The sequence below is a fragment of the Numenius arquata genome, chromosome Z (genome assembly GCF_964106895.1).
Source record: "Numenius arquata chromosome Z, bNumArq3.hap1.1, whole genome shotgun sequence".
NCBI classification, from domain to species: domain Eukaryota; kingdom Metazoa; phylum Chordata; class Aves; order Charadriiformes; family Scolopacidae; genus Numenius; species Numenius arquata.
In genome coordinates this window covers 24840646-24860594 of record NC_133616.1, presented here as the reverse complement: position 1 = coordinate 24860594, position 19949 = coordinate 24840646, and the positions used below count along the sequence as shown (strand labels likewise).

At 37.5% G+C, this 19949-nt stretch overlaps 1 protein-coding gene across 5 annotated transcripts in view; it reads right to left on the bottom strand.

The window, feature by feature from the left end:
• Positions 1-499: 499 nt before the first annotated feature.
• Positions 500-19949, bottom strand: part of PIK3R1 (phosphoinositide-3-kinase regulatory subunit 1) — a 55260-nt gene continuing 35810 nt past the window's right edge. For 2 of the 5 annotated variants that reach the window (XM_074166669.1, XM_074166670.1), the window contains exons 7-15: positions 10769-10871; positions 9992-10090; positions 9687-9867; positions 9087-9212; positions 7885-8027; positions 7436-7612; positions 7276-7344; positions 4810-4980; positions 500-4362 (exon numbers count right to left, since the gene is read on the bottom strand). In XM_074166669.1, coding sequence (XP_074022770.1) covers positions 4173-4362; positions 4810-4980; positions 7276-7344; positions 7436-7612; positions 7885-8027; positions 9087-9212; positions 9687-9867; positions 9992-10090; positions 10769-10871 — 1259 coding nt within the window. In that variant the 3' untranslated portion in view covers positions 500-4172. Of the gene's footprint in view, positions 4363-4809; positions 4981-7275; positions 7345-7435; positions 7613-7884; positions 8028-9086; positions 9213-9686; positions 9868-9991; positions 10091-10768; positions 10872-12266; positions 12858-14469; positions 14806-19949 lie in introns of those variants that run through there. The other 3 variants (XM_074166672.1, XM_074166671.1, XM_074166673.1) reach the window with 3 other exon arrangements.

The window sequence follows — 19949 nt, the reverse complement described above, 5'->3', positions numbered from 1 at the left end:
GCTTTATTTCTAAAAACAAGAATAAAAAAAAATAGCAGCATCTTGGGCAGCTAATGCAGTCTCATTAGGACAAGTGCAATGTAACGTTACCAACTCCCACAGTCCAGTTTAGTCTTCAACTGCAGTAAATACAACATGATTCTACATAAAAAGTTGCATCTTAGAACCTTGTCCCATGGGAGGCATTGTGCTTTGAGCTGCCCATTTCTAAAGTGACCCTGATAAAAAATAGTATCAGGATTCACCTTCCCAACTTAATACCATGCATAGCAAAAGCACTGTGTGAAAATCGGCATAAGTTTTCCCCATTAGAAGCATCTGAATGTTTTCCCAAGCATTATTATTTCATTGCCAATTACAAGACAAAGCCATTTCTTCACTACAGAACAGTTGACACCAAATAGAAAATTTGAAGATTTGGTTTTACAGATTGCTTGACAAGATTTCTTAGATAACTGAACCATACAGACAAACTTTTTTTTTTTTTTTTTTTTTTTTAAAGAAAATATCCAACAACACAGAAACTCAGTTTTCTAACTGCATTTGGAAACATGCTGCACCCACAAAGGTCTAGTGTGCATGTGTGTGTGTCTTTAAACAAAGTTAATGGTATCACTTACTGAATTCAGCAAAATGATCATGTTTGTTGAAATTGCAGCTATACTAGAATCTATTCATACATAAACACAGCAAGTGTGCAGGCATATGAACAGATACATATCCCCAAATCTGCAAATTCAAATTTCAACTTAAGGAAACCAGAAACTCCTGATTTTGCTTGTGGGTTTTGGTTCTCTGTGTTATACCTTTCAAAGGCCTTGTAAAAGTGCTGCTGCAGTGCAGCATAACTCAGAGATCTGAAGTAGAACAAAAAAATCCCCAAACCAAAAAAATGTAACAAAACAAATCCCACCTTTGAATCATATTAGATGGCAAAACTAAATGTCAATAGATATACAGAAAAGCACCGTGTTTCTTCAGTTATATCCCCATACGTTTTTTTCTGTATATATTAGTCTGTTTGAGATCAAATCAAAACTGGAGTGAACAATATGGTACACTAAGGACAAACAACTCTGCAGTGAGTAGGGCCTTTGGCAGGATGTAGCTCTGTGCATTAAAGGAGGGAGGGAAATGCAGAGGCCACACAATACGTAAAAACCAAAGAAAACCCACTCATGCCAATTTGAGGGCGTAAGTGATCCTTGCAAATTGCACAGACCCTGTGTAGGCAGAACTCCCCCTTAGGAAGCCCTACGCATTCATCCTCGCAACATAGTGCTTATTTCTTATTGTTGCTTGTGCAATAAAAGCAAGTGCTAAATTTGCACACACACACTTTTTTTTTTTTTTTCCTTTCTCTGTTACAACGACAGATGAAGAGAAGTTGTACAGCACAACAGGAACAAACGATACCCCATACTGGGCTGGGCATGCTAAGGATATGGCCCACTGACATAGCAGAGGTTTTCGTAATATGAGGAAAATTAGATCCAAATGCCTTAACTACAATAAAATTTCTTGACAAATGCTACGTGAAACATCAATTCAGATTACATATCTTTTGCTTATAGAGAAAAAATACAATTTTACTTTTAAAATATTTAACATTCAAAAATTAATATATGTCCAAAGAATATCTTGGATTGCTACAAGTGTTAAATTGTTGTATACTGAACTAATTTGTAACTTCAAGCCAAGTAGTATAACTGGCATGCTCGAGTAATTGTTGGTGCTTTTTGTAGTAAAAACCAGTTATCAGTAAACCAAATTTACATGGTGCTACAGGCCTGAAAAGAGTGTGGAATGAGGAAGGGAAGGGATGAAGGCTAAAATTCTATACAGAAAAAATATTCAGAATAATTTTGTAAGTGGTGACTATCCCAAAATATTAATGTTGGTTGAATCTTGTTTCCTGATATAAATTCTAGTAAGAAAATACATCTATAGGAAAGCTAAGACAACCCACCAAAACAAAAAAAGAGCACAAAATCAAAAATAAATCAAAAGCCTTACAGCCTCAGAAATGAAGGAATAATGTAAAAATTAAAAGATAATATAAAATCTACTGGAGCCTGGCAAATTTCTTATTATTATTTCCAATAGCTTAATAAGCACTGCATACTTTGAATTAAACCACATGTATCTCTACAACCGAGCTATTATCAGAGAACTCCATGGGTCTTAATCTTCTGATTGTGTGTGCAACTCCCTTTAACAGTAATGGATCTTGACTTTGCATCTTGGGGGAAGAATAAATTCATATGTTCACTTAGTCAAAACTTTTCCAAAATTTCTCTGAACTTCATTATTTTCTCAATTTGCAAGGTGTGAATTTCCTCAGTGGTCAGGACAATAAATAAACACTGAAAACTACCCACAGTGAATTGTCCCAGAATTCCTAATAAGTTTGCTCTAGTTGGATTAATATATTTGTTTCATTTAACTAAACTCAATTTTGTACATTTCGGGTGCCTGAAATTATAGAATTGTTCACTTTGATACTGCCTTGGCTTACAAACTTATGAAAACAAATCCAAAAGGTTAAATATGGTAGCCTAATCATTTTCAAAACAGACATTTTCCAGTCTTAATTAGCTCTAAGTTGTATCCAAACATTCTCAGTCAAGGTGGGAGCTTTTTTTACACAATACTAATACAAAAAACAAACCTAGGCAACAGATTAGAGAAAATTCCTTCATATGAAATGAAAATACCTTTACATGCTGACAAAAATTCTGCCACAGTAGGTCAAGAAGTCATCTACTTACTATGAAGAGTGGATTCATTCTGAAATCCAAACTATCTACACTTGTAGCCAAATTTCTTGTTTTTTCTGCAATCACTATCAGAGAAGGATACACAATTTTTTGTCTTCCAAATACAAAGACAATCATGATAGAAGTTCAAAATGCTTCAAGAAGCAAACATAGCGCGGTACCGTATTCTAAAGATATCTCTGAAACAATATTGTTGGACTCAGTGATATTTTGTAATGTTCATATATTTTTATTGAATAAAGCAGCTTTGAAGCTTATCAGGCACTGCCCAACAAAATATTTAGTCCAAAAAAAAATTACCAACTTTTTAAACTTTGAGCTAGTAGCTCAATATTCTGTACAAAGAAAACTGTAAAATATTTCATAGTCTTAATTCTGAAACCAACTCTTGCTGGCTTCCTGTACATTGAAAAAAAAACAAAACCAAAACAAACCCAAACAAACAACAAAATGAATAACAAAAAATAATCATCAGGAAAAATATCCTCAGGCAGAAGAAAGAAGGAAAAAAGAAGACAAGAAAACAAGAAAGAAAAACAAGCTTAACCTGTAGATATACTTGAGAGAATACTACAGCCTAAAGAAAATTCAGTATTGCATAGCACAGTCTAAGAATTCAGCTTTCAGCAAACAGAAAAGGGAAAAAGAGAAGCAGTTTGGTATTGATAGTTTCCATCAATGTTAGTTAGTCATCCAATACTATGTACATTATTATATACTGTATGCCATTGAAAATCCTGTTTTCTTCAGTCTTAAATATATTCTTAACAGGATTTATAAATGTCTAAACAAAACACTTCCTGGCACTTTGCTATTACAATTACTCTGAACAACGTACTGTAACTGAAGTCCTTTTAAAGTGTCCCTTAGGAATAAAAGTGCCATTCTGCTACATATCATTCACCAGAAACCAAAACATCCACAATGCTGTGTGTTTGGATCCACTGAGTGCAGCAACACCAAATCCAAGCCAGGTTGTGACTGCAAAATTCCAATAACTGAATGACAAAGACCTCTTACATCTTGTGTCTGGAGAATCCAATATTCTAGCTGGTAAAGCTTCAGAAGTGGTCGTAAACAAGCACCATGGTTAAAGGCCTCTATGTCCCTGCTGGGAGATCAGGTTAGGATTTCTCTCTCTTGTGTTTTTCATTTCTTAATTAAAAAAAAAAAGCACTTCAGATTAGAAACATATGTTCACAGCTTAATACTGTGATATCTCCCACTGCAGTTGTGAAGGAAAGCTCTAGTCCCATCTGAAGACAGACAGCTTTGATACTGCAGCTCAAATTCTTGAGTAAGGCTGAAAGGAGCCTTCTCTCTCCAGAGGCCTCAAATGTTGTCAAATCTTTTCTTTAGAAAAAAACCAAATAACCCAGAGTATTAAGATCTTCATCGCCTCTGCTGTGCATATACTGGGTAGGCTAGTGTGACATTGAGAGAGTCATTGTGCTGCACGAGTGATGTGTGTTGATAATGTAGCACCAGTTCCTTGAGCGAGTTGTACAAGTTATATGGCTCTGCAAATCCATACCCAGTAGGTGTTTTGTTTATCACACAGTGCTTTACTTCTCCATCCACCCTAAAGAGGAAAAAAAAAACAACCAGTTTTTAGTTTGTCAGTAAAGTTAAGCTAGAAAATAAGGTATTGGCAATTAATCTTAAGGTGCTAGTCACTACGTAGAATGCCTGTCTTCTGTGGGGGGATAATAGTAAAAGCCTAGGTTTAACCCAAATTCCTAGATGTTGTGTTAGCTTAAGGAGGCAGGAGACAGGCAGGACTTAGCAGCTACACATAGTATCCATGCTATTGTTTCCCTTCTTCTGCGTGAGGCTTATCTGTGGGAGTGGCACAGGTTTGAGCTGTGTAGGAAATGGAGCTGCAATAAGGATGGCCTCAGGACTTGTTGGCCTGCTTCTAAGCCTGAAGGTCCAATTGGATCCATGCACATGCAAGTGTGTATCTGCCCCTGGCTCAAGATAGGTGCCTCAAATGTTGGTTACGTTATTCACAAGTTAGGGTACGTACACAACAGAGCAGGCATAGCAGCCTTGTTTGCTGCTCTCTCGGACAAGGAATGTTCCATCTCGCTTTCCTCGCAGCAGATTTTCAGCTTGGCTTCTATTGATATTTCCCACATTCCATGTTCTCTCATCATGATGGGGCAAGTCCTCATCATCTTCTACCATAGAGTATTGGCTGTTGAAATAGGGCAAAATATGTTTGTGAAACCCAAAGAAAAGCAAAATCCATGAATTAAGTAGTCCCCGTTTCATATTACTTGAAAAAAAAAAAAAGTCAGTGGTTAGTGGGATGCCTCCCTGGTAAAACTAGGGATGTAAACCATGTAATACTGCAGCATTTAAATCACTGAATAAAAATAAAATAGAAGTTCTGGTTCTTGTTTCTTTTAAAAACACTCATGTAAATCTGACAAAGGATATGAAAGATGCTGTATTATCTTTCAGAATCTGCGCTGAAGCACTTCAGTACTTCTACCATTGCCCACTGTTTTGGTAAATAGCAAGCCCAACGAAATCAATACCCTTTGAGTCAGCTTCATTTCCAAAGATCAGAACACTTGGTCAGCAGGGAAAAATCATGCAATGTATCAACTACAGCTGCTGCTTGGGAAAGCTACGAGCAGTTGTACAGACAGATTAATTATTTATAGGGGAGATGGCTTTGTGGAAAGGGTAGAATAGTAGAGTGCTCATCCTCTCCTTATAACCAGATTATGAGAACAGCATATAATATAGGGCCTTCTCTACCAAAACAGCCACCAACTATGAAGCTGATTCAGAGTTATAGAGAACCCTCTGAGCTAAAGTCCACCATGAAAGAAGATTCTGCTTCAGCTGTGTGGACACCACTTTGATATTCTGCAGTTCCAGAGCTCCCCATTTCTCCAACAGCCTGCACTGGTGGACCCTGCCACTCCTGCTCAGCTTACAATCAGTCTATGTTTCACTAATGTAGTTATTCCCTCTGTAATAGGTTTTTAATCAGTTTTCCTCGGTCCAAGGAAACATGACTTCTCACTCATCCACAGTTCTATCTTTCTGAAGATTCTCGAAGTAGTCTACAGAAATCAGCAATCTCACAGAATTCAGTTTTTCAGAAAGAAGGGTTCTTTTTTTTTAGATAACATTCTTTCTAGATCCCTTATCCCATTGTACTCCTGTGTCCTGCATGATATTCAAATGCATTCAGCAAGGGCTTTATTTTCAACTAGCACCTACTAAAAGCAATTCCTGTTTTTCCTGCTGCTCATTATATTGATTTTTTTCTGCATTACAACTTTTTTTCTAAAGTCATATTATGAAACTTTAATTTTTCAGCAGAAACCTGAGCATTTACAGACTCACTGGCAAGAAGAGCCACAGAGGAGAGAAAACGAAGATCTTCTTTAAACAGTTTCACTTACTGTTTTGATGCTACATTAAAACTAGAGCCTGGCATTTTTCTTTTTCTACTGTTTAAGTGACGGGAGTACTACTGGAAACAGGTGCCCACATATTCACCATCGTATCATCTTTGAGCTGTGCTAGGACTGAGTGAACTTCATGGCTTTAAATCACGTACGCCATTTTTATTCCCTGCTTCTACCAGTCCAGCCACAGCAGAGATGCACAATTTCCAGGATAACAGTAGGAGACTCAATAACTAAGCCAAATTAAAATAGGTTGTGGACAAGGCTAGAATGTAAATGCACAAAACACTCATTGTCAGCCTGCTGCTTCTGCTATATGTTCAGCCAGGCAGTCTAAAAAGCATGCACAGGAAACTACATAGGCCGAAAATGTTGATATGAACATTACTCAGACAACTTCATTTTTCTATTTGTTCATTCTTCACTGTTACTACACTTTTGATACTATTTTGGTCTACATTCACACTACCCAGGTACTTTTTGCTTTCTTCCCAAGAATGAAGTGAAATGTATTCATTAGCCAAGCCCCTGTCAGAACCTATAGTAAACTGAATTGCTGAAAAGACAGAATACTATCCTGCCATTTCCCAGAAAAATTAACCAGACCACAAAAACACAGAAGGATCACTCTTCAGCATACACAATTTTATCGTCTGCAACAGCAGTGTGATATACTGATGTGGGTATCACCCTGCTAGAGAGCGCCATCGTACCAATGCTTGAAATTTAGAGAGAGCCTGCCCATGCCTAAGAGAACTTCTGAACAATTTATCCATCCGTATGACAACTCTATAAGATACTAAGAGCTCATGATCTTCATTTCGCTGGTAAGAATAAAGACATATGTTAAATTCCACTGCTTTGCTGTAGTAACTTGATTATACACTTCCCTGAATAATGGAGGGTAGGGGGTGAGACAGAGTCCCTTCTAATACTTGTATGATGCTGGAGATGTAGGCTTCAGCTTTCCTCTGCGTGGTCCAGGAATTAAGTATGCTTTATCTCACTTTTGCATAAGATGATTTGAAATACCAGAAATATTTAAATCTTTTAATACTCACTCTTCTGTATTTTCATTTCCAAGCCATTCATTTAGCTTCTTTTGCCGAACACCTTTTTGAGTCAGCCACCTGGACAATAATTGCAAATAAAATTAATTGTTAGTCACTTTTATTGAGTACCAATAAAAAAAAGATATTGTTAATTCATAATGATACTCACATCAAGTACTGATCTCTTGTCTTCCTCAGCTGTATGAGGTCTGGCTTAATGCTGTTCATGCGCTTGTCTATCTCTCTATATTCAGCTGCTTGCTTCTTTAAATCCTCTTCTAATCTACGCCTGCTGTCCACAATTTCACTTATTCGAGACTTCAGTTTTTCATAGTTGTGCATAATTCTGAATGGAATAATGTGGTAGGTTACACTCTGATGATGTCTTACTCATAACTTTATAATCTGCTACTTAGTGGTGTAGACACTTAAGACAACAGATTATTTCTCTAGATGTACCTCCACGTTTTGCAAGATCACATCTACCCCACTTGAGATTCGCTTTGCTTACAACTGAACAACTTTAAACTCACCATCTTGCTTTAGTTTTAGGCAGATCTATACTTGGCATTGTTTCTTCTAAATCATACAATTTGAAATGCAAACACAAATACTGACCTTTGTATTTCTTTTTCATTTCCTTCTCGTTTAAATTTTTCAATGTATTCCTTACTGTATCTTTCTTGTGTCTGGCACTGCTCTTCAAATATTTTTATTGTTTCATTAAACGCTTCAATAGCTGTTCTTTTCATTTGAATTTCCTGAAAAATAAAATAATTGATATTACATTGTTATCAGACAGAAGGTATGATTTATTGGCTTGTATCACAGTAACACCTCAGTATATTGTAACAGAAAACTTCAATACCCCTTTACCAGAACGCATTCTGTCTGCAAAGCCTTACATTCTTGCTGCAGAGCAAAACAGGCCCATGCAAAAGGTTACCATGATGAGCCTTTCCATGATGAGGTTTTCCAAGAAAGGAAAACTGCTAGACAAAGAGCTAGGCACAATCTTTGTTTTGTATAAATGAGTTTTATTCGTGGTGATTACAGCCTTATGGCAATGCACTTTGTACTTGTACCAATTAATGTCCTTAGAGGCACATGTGGCTTTCTGAAATAAAAGTGTAAGATATTGGCCTGGACAGGTCTCAAGAGGTCATCTAGTCCATCTTCCTGTCCCTACATAGCTAGTTGATAGCTAAGTCTTTTAAGTCATTAGTTCAAGTTGCCTGCACTTCTCCCTCTGTCTTCAATTATTTTTAGGCATATTTCCTGCGCATTTTAAGCAGCAGTCATGATTCTGGGTCTGTAAAACAGCACTAATTCACTGACACTTCGAGACTTGGCTAATAATTGATTAAGTTGAAAGAAGGACAGAGGCAGCTTTTAATTCCTGCATTGTTATCTACACACATAATCCCTCCACTCTGCATAGATGAAACCAGACTCTTCAAAAACTAGTAATAAAATACAGCGCTTCCCTGAATATGTGTCTTGAAAACTGTCACCCAGCTTGATGAGGTCAGTATGCAGAAGCGTTGGTAAATCAAGATAGTTCTGTGCTTGCTTTGGATGCAAGTGTCAGACTTGGGCATGGGGTGGGTTAGGTTACAGGTGGTGACTGTTCAAACATGAGTAAGCGATTCTACTATACTGAGCAAGCACTTAGATATGTTTCCTCTTTTGGGCAATGGCAGTGGTGGCGGAAGGGAGGGGGAGGAGGATGGTGGAAGATGGCAGTAGGAATTTACACCAATATTCTTCTGAATCTACAGAAGTCTTCCAGTCTCCCTTTAGTTTCAAATCCAGCTCACCTGAGATGTCCTTGTGTAGTCTTCATAGAGTCTGTCATATTCTCGGCTTTTTTCTTGGAACTGGGTATTATATTCATGTAATTTCTTTCCCACTGCTTCAATGCTATCCTCTTTTACAACTTGATCCTGGAATGATGAGCAGAAGGAAAGATATTCCGTAAAGAAACAATGATATTGCACAGATTTTCAGGATAAAACTGCTTCAAAATGCCTAGATAGTTACATGATAAATGTGACTTCTCTTCCATCAGTATGGAGAAAAAATATACCATAGGCATAATATGCAAATGAGAAATTAATGACAAGAAGCAATTTTACATTGCAAGTGTTCAACTTTATACAGAAAAGTATATATTTCATCATAATGAGTGGGATATTTATTAACATAAATTTATTTCTTAATAATGTATCTCTAGTATTTAAAGTTTTAATGATTTATATGCAAACTGTGCAGTTGGTTTTAAACAAAAGTAACCGTTTTTATACCCGTTTTATTTTTTCAATTACTAACAGAGCTGAATTTCTCCATGATAAATGACAACCAGTCTGCAGAAATTTCTCTGTATTTAAGTGGAACACAAAAAGAATAAACTAAATTACCTGCTGGTACTTAGACACTGGATACAGTAATTTTACATCCAGTTTAGGATTATACTGGGCTAGAGATTCATTCCGGTAGTGGTTTATTAGCTCAACCACAGAGTTGAAAGTTAATGGGTCAGAAAAGCCGTATTTTCCATCTCGATGAAATATTTTGATTAATTTGTTATTTCCTCCTTTCCTGCAAATAAAGTTTGTTGAAAAGTTAGGCATACTTCAAGTACTATTTCTAAAGAACATTGTATTTTACATGCAGTATTATGTTTTACTGTCAAGTATTACAGCCATAGCATAACTACTCTTACCTTAGCGTAAGTGTGTAGTCCCCATGCATTTTGGTTGAAGCATCTCGTACCAAAAAGGTACCATCAGCAGTGTCTCGAAGCTTCTCATTTACTTCTTCTCTGAAATTGAAAGCAAAAGTAACCAATTGTTTCAGCTACTCCTCCCTCCATTATCCTCTCACTGTGCTCTAAATTCTTCTGTTTTAAAATAAGTGGGGTTTATAAGCCTTCTTGATCTCCATATTAATATATACAGTTATTTAATAGCTTATTTAACATTGCTGGAGAACAACTGGGATGTAAAAATGGTATATCCTATGTCCTCTCACTGCTAGACAAAATTACATTAATGCAAAGGTCCTTCTACTTGTTCATACAAGCCTGCACATTTGGAGCAGCCAGTGCTGGTCTAATGTACCTATATATAGTACAGTTAAAAATGTTGCTAATATATGGCACTTGTTAGCCTGGCTTGTTAACTATTATGCCTGCAGTTGAGGTTCTGCATGAAAGACAAGAAGAAAATATTTCTTGGTGTTGTTCTTTCATGCTAGCATTTCGTATAGCTGTCTTAAAGTCAGAACAATCATTTCACATACTACATTCTAACTGACTGCCAGTAACTTTTTAGTCATGTTTGGAATAAAACCAACCGTAATACATTTGTGTTGGAAAATATCCTAAAAATGTCTCTTAGAACTCTAATTTTTCTGTACTTAAGCATAATACATACACACAGAACAGCACAGCAAGAGCATAAAGCCAAATATAAGAAATACATGTCTTGAGCAGCTTTACCTTGAGATATCTCCCCAGTACCATTCAGCATCTTGCAATGACATGTTGTTATTCATGCCGTTGTTAGTTGCAGTGTTAGGTTTTGGTGGCTTAGGAGGCAGTGCTGCAGATGAAAGAGGTAAAAAAAGTTGATTATAACTCATTGAAAACCTGACTACATATTCCTTGAAATTACACATTATTACATGAATGAGAAAAAAAATACAATAGTTATAAAATAGAGTTTTCCATTACTAACAGTCGTTGAAAGACATTAGAGGAATCAAGATATTTTACTGAAAACAATCTAATTCAACAAGAAAGCCGTACTGTTTCAAAAAGTATGTTACTTTTGCAGTAATACACTTATTTTAAGCAAAATATAACACGACACTCATCTCCTTCCCCTGTGAAGAAAGCATTTGAGATAAAAAAATTCTGAAGTTTGCTTTCACCTTCTTCTACTCAGGTGAATATAAATAATAAAACATGTAAAATTGCCTTTTTTTTTTTTTTTGTCCTATGTAATGATCTTAGAGGAATGTTGCTGCTCCCTCACCTACAAGCTGAGTAATAAAAGATGCAAACCCACAGCAATACAGTATATTTTAAGAAGAATAATTGGGGTTTCGTGATCCTCAGCATTCTGTGCGACGATTTGCCAAAAAAACCACTTTAAGAAACTCATCTGTGACCCAAATATCCCTTGTGTTAATCTTAGTATTCTACGGAATAAACTGTGTTCCAAATGCCAGGACTGATTAAAAACCACATCCCCCTCTTCTCAATGTCAAAGCTGCATACGTATACCAGTGGGTGCCAGAGAAGATACTGCAGCACTCCTGACTTAGTAGCAAGGGGGACTACATCGGAATCAGGATTAAAAATCAACCCAGTTCTTTTAGTTCTCCAGTAAGTACATCATTCCTTACGAATGCTCCTGAACTGTATATTATGACCAGCTACAAAAGACAATGTTTTTAAAGTTGCAATGAATACCAAGATAGCATAGTATTTTTACATGATATGAAAAAATGATGCAACATCAGGTATTCAATTAATATTGCGAGATTTTAAAATCTGTCTTTTCCTCAAACAATCCAAAAAAATAACTGGTAATCACTGCTTCAGGAAATAAAAGTGTTATTACAGCATCTCCTTTTAGTCACAGTGTGGAATAAAGATAGCAAAAATAATAACATAAGAAACACATAATTTTTATGATATAATAGCAGAACTAGAACTACATCTGACAATAAAATCAAAACAGAAACAAGTAAATTCAGTAAAAATTCAATTAAGTAAGCAGACAGGTATTTCTACAGGTTATGATTCTAATTACTGTAACCATGCACTAAACCACAATATAATTCTAATTTATGAAAAAAAAAAGGAAAAAGAAAAACTATTTGTATCAATGAGAAAGTAAAGAAATCCTACATATGCACTAAGAATTTTTCAGCAGCTATTGTAAAGACCAAAATGAATTAAGTCTTCAGTAATAAGACTGCAGTTTTACCTGGTGGATCCATTTCTATGTAAAACATCAAGTCTGTGCCACAATTTATATCTGTCTTAGGATATTCTATATCCAGTTCTTCCATATTCCAAACAGTATTGTACATTTGTATGAGTTTCACTGAGTAAGCTCAGATACAAGAAAAGAGTCAGGCTCTCTTTGTAATGGTGTCTTGGAATTCATTTTAAAACCTATAAGGGGCTGCACTGTAACCTATTACATCATAATCCTCAGCCAATCATGTCAAAATAATGTCACCAGACCACTCCTGTTTCATCATTTTGTTCCACATTAATCCTAAAACAATTTCAGTTTCAGAAGGAATCCACACTTAGCACAACTGCAATATAAACCTGGCATTGCAAACAAAAGGAGCGAGTGAGCTCTCCTCGCCCGCGCTCCCGGCTCCGGCTCCTGACTTTGCAGCATGGTACAGTCCAACCCTGGCAGGATGACAAAAGGCTGATATGCTGCAGCACGTAGCTCTTACACACACCAGCACACAACACACCCACGCTCACACACAGGGCAGCTCCCTTTAGAAGTAGGTCGGCCACATCTCCGTTGCATTCTCCTGCTCGGATGCCTGAAGTTTACCATTCAAAAAGCTTTAAAAGCCTTCTGGACCTACCGTACGTATTAAAGATGCAGAAGGGAAAAGAGCACGACTCTGTGTGTGTGTGTGTGCCCGTGTATATCCGTTACACACCCATTTCACACATACACACACAGATATATGTATTGCCACACAATGAAATACGGATTATGTTTTTAAATTGTACAGATTTCTGTTATTTCAATGGACAGGCAGGTCTGATATACTTGACATTATTACATAAAATCTGCTTACTGCAGAGATGTCTTCCCCCCTTATCGTTTTGTAATAAAATACAATTCCAATCGATCTAGATGAAATAATTTTGAAATCTAAAAAGCAAATATTGTAATCTTACATTCAGCAGACTTGCCTAAACCATGGAAGAAAGTCAAAACTGAGCAAGATCTTGAAGTGATTTTGCTGAACATAAAAAGCCAGTCTGTCAGGATACAAAAAGATTTAGTCTGCTTTTTCACACTGTTTCTCTACCCTGTTCTCATTGAGATACTTATCAGGTTAATTGTTTTTAAAAGCAAGAGTTCCCTGTCAGTGTCTCCTTCCTCACTTGACTTTATGTCATCAGTACCCTCCTACCATTTAGAAATATTCCTTCTTAACCTCCCCCCATCGCTGACTGTAACTGTCTCAGACCTCTTGGAAGAAACATGCACAGAACAGACTATTAATGCCAGAGCAGAATGCTATGTAAAGCAACGTGAATGCTTTATACTCGCTATAATCTATGGGGGCAGAAAAGAAGATCCCCAAAATAACCACAACAAAGAGTAGCTGTAGCAACTATCTGTGCCTACATCATAAGGAATCCTGATGTGGCTGAAATGTGCTCTATCTCACAAATATTCATTAAAAAAAATTAACACAATTTATACCCTTCCCAAATACTTCACACGTATCTACCCCCGCTCTGTGCCCCTCAGCAGTTTACCCCTTTTAGACAGGCATTAACATACAAGAACACGTCTGGAGTACCAACAGCTACAAAAAATGCATGCTAGTTTGCTTCACACGTTAACAAGCTTAAATTCATTCTGAAGTCGACTCTCCCCTCCCTGTTTAGGTAAACATGTTCCAAAAATTCCTTCCATTTCCAAAATGAAATAGGATGCTTAAAATCATCCCACACACAAGTCCAAACACTGAACTTGGAGGTTTACCCCACCTGCTATCTGAACAGTTGAGTTGCCAAGGTAATTATTTAAATTAGGTTATAAAGATTTCCTACAAAGACTACATTGCTGCATTTAGGTTTCATGTGGGATCAGTAAGATTTTTTGTTTTATTCTGTCTAATAAAGGTTTTCAGGAAAAACTAGTTCTCCAGGGTTTCACTGGTGGCCAAATTCTGGACTGTCCACGCTTGTATTATCAGGTTAGTGCTCAGCAGACTAGCCTAGCTTGCAGGCAAGAAAAGACAGGAGGCAGACAGGCGATTCCCCATTCCCAGTGTAACCTGGAAAGGTACTGAGGTACTCGACTTTCATTCACGAATCTTAAGACCATGAAAGCTCTACCCACTAATCAGTTATTGTAAAATACTTCCATGAGGTAATGAAGAAAACACACACAGAAATTCAAAATCACTTACTTTGTAAATTATGCATCACAAACGCTCGCCCTTGTAACACAGCCTGAAAATATAATCCAACAGCCTGAAAAAGTAATTGGTTTCCTCTTATAAAAATCTTGCATTTAAAAAATCCCCAAAACTCCTTTTACTAGGAAGCTTCTCTGAAGCAATGAAGAAAAAAAAAAATCTCAAAAAGAGATTGCTCTGCTTTCCAACCAATGTTCCATAAAAAACCCCTAAAAAATCTGTAACATGCAGTGAGAAAATTCAAGCCTTCTCTCGCTTCTTAACTGCTTAAAGCTCTGTGCTGTGCAGAAGGTATCCACTTACTCTGGTTCATCATTAAAAAGTGAATCTGACTTTAGTACTGTAAAAAAAAAAAAAACACCACCCTTGGTAGCTTGCACGTCTCTCTCAGATAAAGATCTCAGTTTCATGATTAACTTGGGCAGGTTCAAATATTTGCTGAGCCAGGGATTTCAGGTGGGGGAGGGGGAGCCAGATTCAAAGTAAAAGTTGTCATCAGTTAACAAGTGGCCAATGCAAGGCTAACTTTCTCATTTTAGCTAAGTAAATGAGAAGACCATTGTAAGAGGCCTTAAAATAGTCTCTGTCAGTAGCTGCTGAGTGCAGAATTAAAGTCGAGAAAACACCATGAACAGCCAAATACAGGAAGTGGCAAACTTTCTGCAGAAAAAAAAACAGAATCAAAATCTCCCTTGAAAAGAGATGCATCTCTCAGAGCAGCTCTGTGCAAGCGAAATAGCCTGCTTGCAAGCACAGCATCACCTCCTACACACTCATGCTGGATCACAAATACAGGTGCTGCTTAAAGACCCTTACTATAACACTGTGAGGCATTTTGACCATTTCCTATAAACTGAAAATAGTAGAAAAAACCACCTGCCCGTATCCATGGTGTTTTCCAGTACATCAGGATTGTTCATTTCTTGGGCAGGCAGTCAGGAAAAGGGACTATACAGAGAGGGAGCAGTTTAGGTCAAATATATTTTCCTTGCCTTAGTGTTTGGTAGACATCAGACTTGCTAAAGGAACAGAGCAGCAACTGAAGAGCCTGCTCCCCTTCGCCTACAGGGGTTAACTTCTTTGCCAGCTATACATTTACAAGGAAATAAATTCAAAGTGAAAGGAGAAGCAGATCACAAGATTTAATTCAGAGAAAGAAGAAAAATGGGATGAATATTTTCCTCCCACTTATTGGAAACAGTGAGAACTTCTAGTAGCTGTGTTCCTTGAGACCAGCTTGTGTTCCTCATGGCAGTCAAATGGCATCGAAAAGTTTTCACCTACCAAAGACTCCACCTACCAAAGTCCTTGTATGCTACAAAATACCAAACCCACTTGTACCTCATAATGAAATCCCAAATATCTGCAGTACATTTTTGATGTTTTACATTTGATTGATGAGCTTCGTCTATAACAATACCTTGCTTTCCTAGTTTTAGCCTTTGCCTACTTGAACAATTGTCAGTTCTATATATAATTTAAAGGAGCACTGTCATAAAGGTACAGCCTACTTCAAATGGAGATGGTAACCTGTTTCTTAACTAAGCCCTACCTTAACTTTTACTTAAATTTCAAAACCTTGAGTGGTGCCCATTGAATCTACAAATTTGCAGAAAGTAAGCAGCTTACTATTTTTTGCAGTCATACTCACAGCTTACAGTATTCTTCTACCTATAAAGCTTTTTTTTCCTAAAAAAATATTTTTGAAGCAGGAAGAGGACTGACCAGGTTTGACAGGCTTGCATGTGTGTGTTACACATACCTACATACAAATACACACACACACACATATATAACAATCTGTAAAAAATTCTAATTATGTTGTACATGTTGTTTCAGTTTTACCAAATACTTTCAGTTAGGTATTGAGAAACATAAAGCATAGACTACTGTCAAATCCTAAACCAAGAATTCAACGTTCCTAGGTATGGTGATTAACAAACCATTTTGCTCTCCGTTAAATCAGGTATAAAGCCTGATTTTTATTAGCTTAGAAGGGGAGCCCTCTGCCGGGTAAGGCACGGATGCACACTATCTCTCCCCGGGACAGACTGCCTTCTGTAGGCTCCAAACCACGCTCGGTGCTGCTGACAGTCCAGCCAAGCCCCTGACACGATGCAGAAAAGTCCTGACAAGGGGCAGCATTCCTACATATTTGTTTGTGTCCCCTGGTGTTTGTGACACTACCGACAGGACGGTGGGCTGAGCCTGACCACTGCAGCAACACAGGGGAGCCTTGCGTTTGATTCCAAGAGGAATGGGACCGGCCTTTACACTCCCCTGCTCCGGCTGGGCTGTTATGCTGCCACACTTGCTAGCACTCTGTGCAGCTACAAGCTGTCTGCATCTCGGCTGCCAGGACCCCTTCCCCAGCAAGTGAGCAGTTACGTGTAAGGCAGCCTCATGACCTCACTCACTCTTAGCTACGACCCTGTGAGTAATAAAACCTACCTCTTCATGCTCAATAGTGCGGTATTTCACAGCTTCAGCCATTATTTACAATGTTATTTACAAGCCTGGGAAACAGGAATAAACCGGGATAGATAGTCTAGACAAAGCAGCTCGAGTTAGTGCACAGGCCATGAGAGGCTTCAGTTCGTGTGTACAGGACATCAGCTCCTTCCCACCTCTGCTCCTGACCAGCCCCTCTGCCCGCAATGCCACCAGCTGCCCGTGTCCCCTCGCTCTCCCACCACCTCCCCCTTCCTCTTCGCCTTCCTGCAACAAGACACACTTTAATCTCACACACCCAAAGCCACTCCAGGCTCCCTAAGAGCCCTCGACCCCGAGAGGACCCCCATCTCCCTGAGTTCCCCCTGAAAATTACCCCCAGCTCTCCCACTGCCCCACCTTCCTCTGTACAACCTGCCTCCCTCGCTAACAGCTCCAAACCGACCGTGCTGCCATGGATAGCTCTGGGACCCACCTCCAGGGCAGGCCTCCTCCAGACGGGAAAGCCAGGAGCCTTGAAAATGAACTGAAAAAAAAAACAACTGAAAAAAATATAGCCTATTTTTCAATATTTACCTCTAAAAGCACACACGCCTTCACACCTCTGTACGATGTGTGAGATTCTGTGAGACACAAGCAGCACTGTAAGCTATAATCTGTTACAAGTAAGATATTTTCTTCTAATACAGCTGCTTTGAATGGCATTTTTAGAGACATGCACTTCATTTCTGACTGTAAAATCAGCATTACTCGTTAAATTAAAGCCTGCATGGCTGTTCATCAAGTTGGGGTGTTAGAACGGGATGCTAAATCACCCAGCTTGCCCACTAACACCATCTTTTGGCTCACCTATTGATAAACTCAAAGAATGAGAAAGGAATCAGAAAATGGATGCGGTTACCAATTATTCAGAACACCAACCATTTCTCCAGTCTTATTTCTCCAGCAACATTACTTTGTCTCCAGCTACTACACACATAGGCACAACAGGTATTTTAACTGCACTCACTTTAACTTTCGTGGAGGGCTAAGCACTATTCTAATACACAAACTAAAATGCATAGTTTACTGTTGAACATTGTGACAGAGAAAAAGAACTAAAAAATCAGTCCAGAGTTGTTCTGTGATGAAAAAAAAAACAAGTAATGTCCTAGGAGTAACTCCTGTTTTTTGTTTTATGGTGTGCAAAGCATCACTGTAGCTATAAGATGTCCAATCAAAGGTGCCCAATTTAAGATACTAATTTTAAGATATATTAAGATATAAGTTCCAATTGCATACTTTCTGTGGCTTTGAGGCAAGCAGAATAATTAGTGGGTGATGCAATAAGAAAAAACCCCACAGTTGTGCAAAGATATCCTCCCTATTGAGATCAGTTACCTCCAACACTGCATTTCATGTATCTACGTACTATGTAACATGCCACTAAAACTTCATGCACAGCTTGTTTTAGACGGAATGTTTTCATCCAGGCTTGAGAATGATAGAAAGAAAAGAAGCTGAGGAAGCTATCACTAGCTTGTAAAAAAGAGAAGAAACTTGGCAGCATCGGCTTCCCTATTATTGCTTAGTTGTCATTACATTATTTTCAACATGTAAGATTCTTTCTCCTTAGAACCTCTTAACTTCTGCACTTTTAAAATTCTATCATAGATTGTCATTTTCAGAACACTTATATGACAAATAAGTTATCTTTTCTAGGAATCTTCCTTTTATTACAATGTCTCTAAACAATTTTTATGGAAAATCAAGCTACTACAAGCAATAATCCTGAAGATGATAATTCTGAAAAATACATCTTAGAGTTTTTTATGAGAACTATAAAACCAAAGCACTTCAGATGATCAGGTCACCGAATGATTTTGGTGTGGAAAAGCGTCTCAAGTCCTAATCCTGTAAACTTACATAACATTCTATTAAGACTCAACTTTTGAAAACTATTCAAGCGCTTTACAGAGCAGAGGCTACATAACCAGAGACTACAAAGCTTGAAAATTGTGCCTGAGTTTTTTTCCAGCATATTAATAGATGTGCAAATGTTCTACTAAAAACCATTCCACTGCCCAGGATGGACTTTGAAATTCACAGAGAAGTTTTATTTTTGGAACAGATCATATGAAAAATCCCAGGAGGGCCCTCAAAATAAACTGGTGCATTATGAAATATTAATTAATGCAGAAGCAATGTTAAGAACAACCAGATGTTTGATTATAATTATTAATGTCATGTCAAACCCTATAAATCTGATGGATACAGCCACATTTCTTCAAGTGCCCTAATGATACTCTCAAGATGACTGGACTCCTTGTCTTTATTAGCAGTTCTAACATCAACACCTTTCACTTTTATACTTTTCTCACATGAAGCAACTCAGGACGATATGCAACCAAATGATCTATTAAGTGCAACTTAAGAAGCTCTCTCTTTGAAACTTAACTCTCACTGCTGACCCTACCTTTGTAACCTCCAAATCAGTGGCTCTAACCATATAAACTTACATAATCAATAGCATTTTCAAACATTTAATATAGAAAAATGCTGTTTGGATATGCCTGTTAGAAAATGCCTTTAGAATATTAGAAGATTCAATAATGTATTTTGCTGTTTAAGTCTTGTAACAAGTGCTAAAGAAAATAATCCTTTAACAATTAGCTGATTCTTGGTAAAACAGGACAAATAGTCATTAAAAGTTTGGACTCTTGTGGTTGTTATGAAGCATTATAAAGGATATACACAGTGGTTTTGAAAATGCCTGCTTAACTATGTTGACAAATTAAACAAAACCAAATAGGTATAAACTAGCTGAAACAAAACATATGTAGACTAAATGTCATGCAAAGGTTCTTAACTAATTGAGCTGGCAAGGTTGGAAAAGCCTTGCAATCAAAGCAGTAGTAACAAAAATCTTAGCCATTTTAAATGAATCTTCATTTTTTGATGAAGGGGATTATACAATGTGCCTAACTAAAATACCAGAAATAAAGCATTTTTCTGCTACTGCTTTTCTGCTGCTGTGTTCT